Source organism: Dromaius novaehollandiae, chromosome 1 (genome assembly GCF_036370855.1).
Source record: "Dromaius novaehollandiae isolate bDroNov1 chromosome 1, bDroNov1.hap1, whole genome shotgun sequence".
Taxonomy (NCBI): Eukaryota; Metazoa; Chordata; class Aves; order Casuariiformes; family Dromaiidae; genus Dromaius; species Dromaius novaehollandiae.
This window is the reverse complement of record NC_088098.1, coordinates 77,280,006-77,286,177: the sequence shown is the minus strand read 5'-3', so window position 1 is coordinate 77,286,177 and position 6,172 is coordinate 77,280,006. Positions and strand designations below refer to the sequence as shown.

The window sequence follows — 6,172 nt, the reverse complement described above, 5'->3', positions numbered from 1 at the left end:
AGACTTCTTCCAAAGGAAAATTTCAGTCCATATGCTTGTGAGCTTGGTGAAATTTCAAAAAATAAAAAGGAGGAGTGTGGTGGGAACAGACAAACTGGAAGATGCTACAAGTTCCCCCTATAATGATCATGTGAATTAATTGATTCATTAATTTTATTTCCACCAAATATGTTCTGGCACATAAGTCATAACATAGCTTGTAGGATACTGATTTTCTCTTCACATCACAGCTGTTAGTAATTTCAGGCTTTTTTTGAAGAACTTGCATTTCCTGTTTTATTTTTCTAATGAAGCAATTTTTTACATTCAGTTTCAACAGAGAAAAATCTGCATAGCTTCCATAACTGAAGGGGCCATTCTTCATTTCTTAGAGCAGTTCTGTCATTGAAATAGGGAGATTTACAGAATGGTTAGATACTGTTGTTAGATGCCCTGGGTCAGGCAGTCAGCCTTGTAGATTGTCTATATTAATACTCAAAAAATGTAGCAGTGCCTGCATGCATAAAAGGCAGTTTAGCATTTCAACCCATCTCCCATGTGGTAAAATGCTACAATTCATTTTATTAGCCAAGCTTTTGGGAGTTAATGGAAGCCCAGTGTCACAATCTGCTGGGTTTTTTTACATGTGATCCTTCCAATATCATAACACACAAGTCCTGATAATCTTGATTTGTCTTCTTTGAAGAAGAATGGCATTCATGGTGCACATTACTTGGGTTGCAAAATGCTCTACAGACAACTAAACTGAATAGCATATTTGCAAAAAGGATATTACCCCATCTTCAGTCTCCAGTTCAAAAATGAAAAGTGCAGAGAGTATTGTCATGTGAACTTGGGGCTCATGCCCACGATCCCTGATTACCCACAGCAAGCTTTGGTTTACAGTCTAGGGTAAGCCAGTTGGCTCACCAGACTGGGAAGCTCAAGCAGAAAGCAAGGACTATCTCTTTGCCTCTTCCAGGCAGCCTGGGCACAACCAATTCAAGCCACACAACATGGTGAATGTGTTCCCACACATGATCATGGCTAAGAAAAGATGCTATAGCTAAAGCAGAAAAGTACATGGCACTCAGCGATGTCTAACTTTTAGGAACCCAGCTCTGGAAGTGGAACTCACAAACCCAAAGTAGATGCTTATGAGCCCAGGCACTGCACACAGAAAATTTAGGTCATCAGAACGGAATCTACAGTGAACAGAGGAGTGCTGGAAAGTTTTTTCAAGCCTTATCTTTTATGTATGACCCCAAATCTTTTCTAGCCTTTGGGTTTCGTATTATTCCTTTATGTTTCTGGCATGACTGGTTGACTCCTTTCTTCTGAAATATAGCCCCTAGGGGAAACAGTGATGAGGATATCAGTGGCAGACTGGTTTGGTCTTGTGTTTAGGGTAGTTTCCAGAGAAGTGTCTCCTTGTTAGCCAGAAGGGGTTCAGATCTGTAGTTCAAAACTGGGCATTAGCCTGTGTCTCCCCACACTAGCCTTTTGATTCTTTGTTACATGCTTGCTGTGCATTGTGCTAAATACAGGTCTATCAGAGTGGGGAAGATATGCTCTGGGGCTTGTGTAGATGGGATATATCAGGCTTGATCCAAAATTGTGATATACTACATTTGTGGAGGTGAAGGAATGAGTCCATGCCTTCCACAGTCCAGTCTAATAATATAAGCACTAAATCATTATCTTTTCCCTGGTCAAAAATAGGAGTCAGATGCTGTGTGTTCTATTTTTGCAGTGGTTTCAGACCTGCCACTACTATGCTGAATTTCCACATTTACAGTAAAGATGGGTACTACTTTTCCTTCAAAGTAAAACAACTTTAAACCCTAACATATCCAAGATAATGGATAATATCCATTGTCAAAGTTCTTGGAAGTACTTTTTTTTTCCCTACATGCTTTCATTAGTTATTTAGAGCTTGAACAATTACTTTCAAGAGAGGTCAGAGGTGAGAACAGACAATTTTGCATTTAGGAAATTACTATCTGGAAAAGTTAATACAGCAGAGAAGGTATTAATTGACGAAGAAAGCACTTCAGGGAAAAAAGCATGAGCAAAAACTGGAGAAGGATTTCTATGACTACAGACAGTTAATAGTCCTTTTAGATGGGTCCCCTACATTACTGTCTGGAATACTGTATTTGATTCTAGGTACACCATAAACAGAGGGTCACAAGGCAGCCAAGGACAATGTTCTGGAGGGGCTGATCATTAGAGAAGTAAGAACTAATAAAACTGAACTGACTACAGATAGCAGAACAGAGTAAATACCAATAACTTTTTTTTTTTTTTTTTTTTTTTCCAGTGGCATGGAAATAAAACTGGGAAATTAAGAAAGTAAGAACTTTCTGGACAAGTCACTCAGGAATGAGAGATGCTTCAGCTGCATGAACAATTTTGATAAAAGTTGAAGACCACATAAAATAGTAATATTCCCCCGCTGCCAAAAGAAAAGTTGTAATAATTAGCTTGCTTTCACTGTCAGCTGCGTGACTGTAGAAAAGTGGGAAACAATTTATATTCAGAATGCTGGCATTTTGGACAGCAGTCTATTTTCTGTTACAAAAGGAAGAAGAGGAAAAAAGAGAGAAAAAATAGTACTCATCTCCTTTTAGCATGGTTAGGATGTTTAACAATAAAGTCAGGAATTTGATGCCAGAATGGTTATGTTTGGGATTCCCTTCCTTCCAAATTAATTAAACAACAACAACAACAAAACCCAGTGGTTCAGAAAAGGCAACAGCAATAGAAAACTTCAGTTTTCCATGAGTTAATGTAACATGTAATGAAGTGCTGCTTTTGGTTTTGCCAAAAATTAGAGCCAAAAACCAGACAGTTGAAGCAGCCTGTTTAGACTACTTGATACGAAAGGATGCTGCAAAGCCTTTCGCTTTAGCCAATATCTAATTCATTTTTTTTTAAGTGCAAAGTAAGGAAATGATATTATTAACCTGTTGCAATTAGCTGTATGCTGGTAGGAAAAGGGAAAGGAAGGAGAGGAAGACGATCCTAAGCAAAAGTACACTGTCACTCATGCCTGCTGGTTTTGACAACAGGAAGAAGCACATGTAAGTCCTGTCTTAGCACAAGTAAACCCAGTTCTTTCTCTGTCTTTTCCAGGGGAAACCATATAAGGCAGATAACAGGGAGGGACGCTGTGCTATCAAGGGTGGGATTTGATACGGGGAGGGGAGGAGGCAGAGTCAGGCAGCTGGGCTCCCTGCACCTATGCAGAGGCTCTGCCATATGGAGCTGAGGGAGCAGCAAAGAGGAACAGAGGGACACGCAACAAGAAAGAGGAGGTACTGTTTGCCAGATGGTTTCATGTTTTTCTGTGCTTTATTTCTGACTGTGAGGAATTCCACTTTTTGATTAAACAGGCTAGCGAATGTTTCAAGTACACTTGTTGGCAGCTGCTGGATAGCCAGCCTTTACTACCATCACTTGTTTAGGTAGCTTCAGCACCCAAAAATGAATGATACAGAGAGAATGTACTTCTGATATGTGTTTCACTCACGTTCTTGTTGTAAACTGGTTTGGCTGAAAAGCTTCATGTTTTAAGTTTACTGTTTGGTCCCTAAAGCTTTTCAGTGTTAAGAGAAGGAGTGATAAGGGAAAAGAAGTAGTTCTCTGTCTGCTGTGGGATTAATGTAGAAATACATCGGTCCATCTTACCAGTACCAGTGGTAAGAAATGAGCTCTTCTGTAACTAGTTCACTACTCCATGTAAATATTTTGAGGAATAACTTGGATTTTGTGGAGTAACTTGGAGGGTTTTGCTTAGGTGTACTAAAGTGGCAGTTTATCCACTCACACCTGGGGATCTTTGAGCAGCAATGAAAAGTAAGCTTCATTGAAAAAAGGGGATGAAGCCTGAAATTCTCTCTCTCTCTCTCTAAATGGTTCTGTTCTGCAGAGGCTATAATGACTCAACATGTGGGTATGAGTCTTCTCTAACAGAGGCACAATCAGCTGCAACCCATAAGCATGCTGGCTTTTCACTGCAGATATCACAGTACTTTATGATATGACATTACAGCCATAATTTTGACATTAATGTCAGCAGTGCTTTGTGCTTTGAAGTTGAACAAAACCTTTCACGATATGTTTAATGTTTTCATATGCATAGCAGTATCATTTTAGCTAAAAATTTTAAATAAGGAAGCTTTTCATGGTAGTAAGAAATGAATAAGTACAAAAATTGACACTTCAGACAACAGCTGCTCTCAGTCTGACGAAATGCTTAATATTGCTATTAATATTTGCATATTAGCAGCAATTTAAGTCTGTCCTACAAAATATATACTGAGCTATAAGAGCCTTATTTATGGTTCTATTTTCCCCAGGTACTTCCTTGAGACTAGCAAAGTTAGCAGCAAATATTAAACTGCTTGAAGAAAACCAAGTATAAGGCCAGAAGTCTTTGATCTTTTCCCTTGTAAAAATATCAGTCCCCCAGAGACATTTAGTATTAACGAGATCCTACTTTTTACAACTGAGAAAAATTCTTCCTGAGCATGGTGGATTGCAAGATTAGATTCCATGAGGTGACAGGAATAATTCATTCTGATATTAAAATCTTTCTATAGCATTGACATTCTAGACAAGAGCTCTTGAGATGTAGGTGCTGAAGTTCCCTATTCACAACATCCATCTAGCATGCTTCAGGCACAGCGAGTTTATAAATTCCAGGAAATTATCTCAGTTCTACCTCTAATCAGGACAGTTCAGGAATTGTTCAACTTAATATCATAGGATCGGCTCTCAAGATAGAACTCTGTACTACTGTTGCAGTATTTTAATAGTTTTAAGCTTCCTTCTTAACAAATGTAACTTTGAATCTTAATTTTATCTCTTCCTCCAGAAGCCTTAACCTCTTTCTTGTTCCAATATTCAGTTAGCTCTGGCGTCTAGCATGTGTCAGTGGTCTAATATGTTCTTCTGATTTAATTTCAGAGGCCCTGAGTGACAGCAGGTGACAGGCTGACAGTTCACACTCTCCTGTCACGGAGAAGTTCCATGATAACAGCAGAAAGTCATCTTATCAGCTACTGGAGAACACCCTGGGCTGGGAGGATGTACAGGACCCTCTTTTATGATTTTAAATATTGATCAGGGTTTGTAATATTTGTACGTTGTTACAGAATGTCCTATGGTGATGGAGAAACTGTTGGGCACCCAATGTATAACCTCTGCGGAAAGGTTCAAAGCTCCGGTTCCCAGCTAAGCAGTCTGGATGGAAATAGGAAGTCTGCAACCTTGCTGGAAGTAAGAGAGAACTTAAACAATATGCACTACTCTTCAGTAGCCCTGGATCCAGACACCACAGTGACTAACGGATCCAGAATTCCCTGTAACCCTGAGGAAAGCACAAAGGCTTCAGCTTTAGCAGGACGTGAAATCCGCAGGGCCTGCACAACAAAATGTTTCTATGGCCGTTATTTAGCTAAAACTAGTATGCAGGGAGATGTCTACAACTTCCTGGAAAGGCCTAGTGGATGGAAGTGTTTTATCTATCATTTTACTGTGTAAGTATCCACATTTTCACATAATTTTTGGTGTACGAAATATTTGAAACTGTCCATGTGATCAACCAGAAATCATGGTAGTTTAGCTCCAAGGCTGAAAACCATCATCACATGAGTAATCTGATTGGAAACAATGAGAAAGCCAGTTTCACAAAGAATCAGCCACTATATCTATTAACATTTCCAGTGGAGCACTTTTTATTCTTTATTTGATGTTTGTCTTCCAAAATACATGTGGTATTTAATACTTCTGAGGTGAGGTCCTATATGATCATGGCAGTTTTTAGCGCTGCTTAGACGCTTGACATTGCTCCGGCTTCAGACACTGCAGTTTTTGGCAGCGGGTATGGAAGGTTTCTCTGTGATTGGATGTATCACATTTTTATAAATGTATTTTGCTCATGCTGAAATGCCAAGACAAGTAATTTGTTGACAAATATGTAATCATAACACTATTAATTTGAATTAATTTACAGGAGTGAATACTCAATGAGTACATATTTAGCAAGAAGTCATTCATTATACCATGTATTAGTACATGTATGGAGGACATTAAGGTTTCCATTTACCCTTGTAAAACAATGGTTAAGAAATTAATACAGCTGCTCCTGTTTTCTTTGAGCTGCTTATGGCATCTGTCAGATATA

General features: G+C 38.9%; 1 protein-coding gene across 1 annotated transcript in view; it reads left to right on the top strand.

The window, feature by feature from the left end:
- The first annotated feature begins 5,142 nt into the window (after positions 1-5,142).
- The window catches only part of LOC112984511 (potassium voltage-gated channel subfamily KQT member 1-like), a 498,975-nt gene continuing 497,945 nt past the window's right edge, over positions 5,143-6,172 (top strand). The window contains exon 1 of the mRNA XM_064517311.1: positions 5,143-5,525. Coding sequence (XP_064373381.1) covers positions 5,143-5,525 — 383 coding nt within the window. The remainder of the gene's footprint in view (positions 5,526-6,172) is intronic.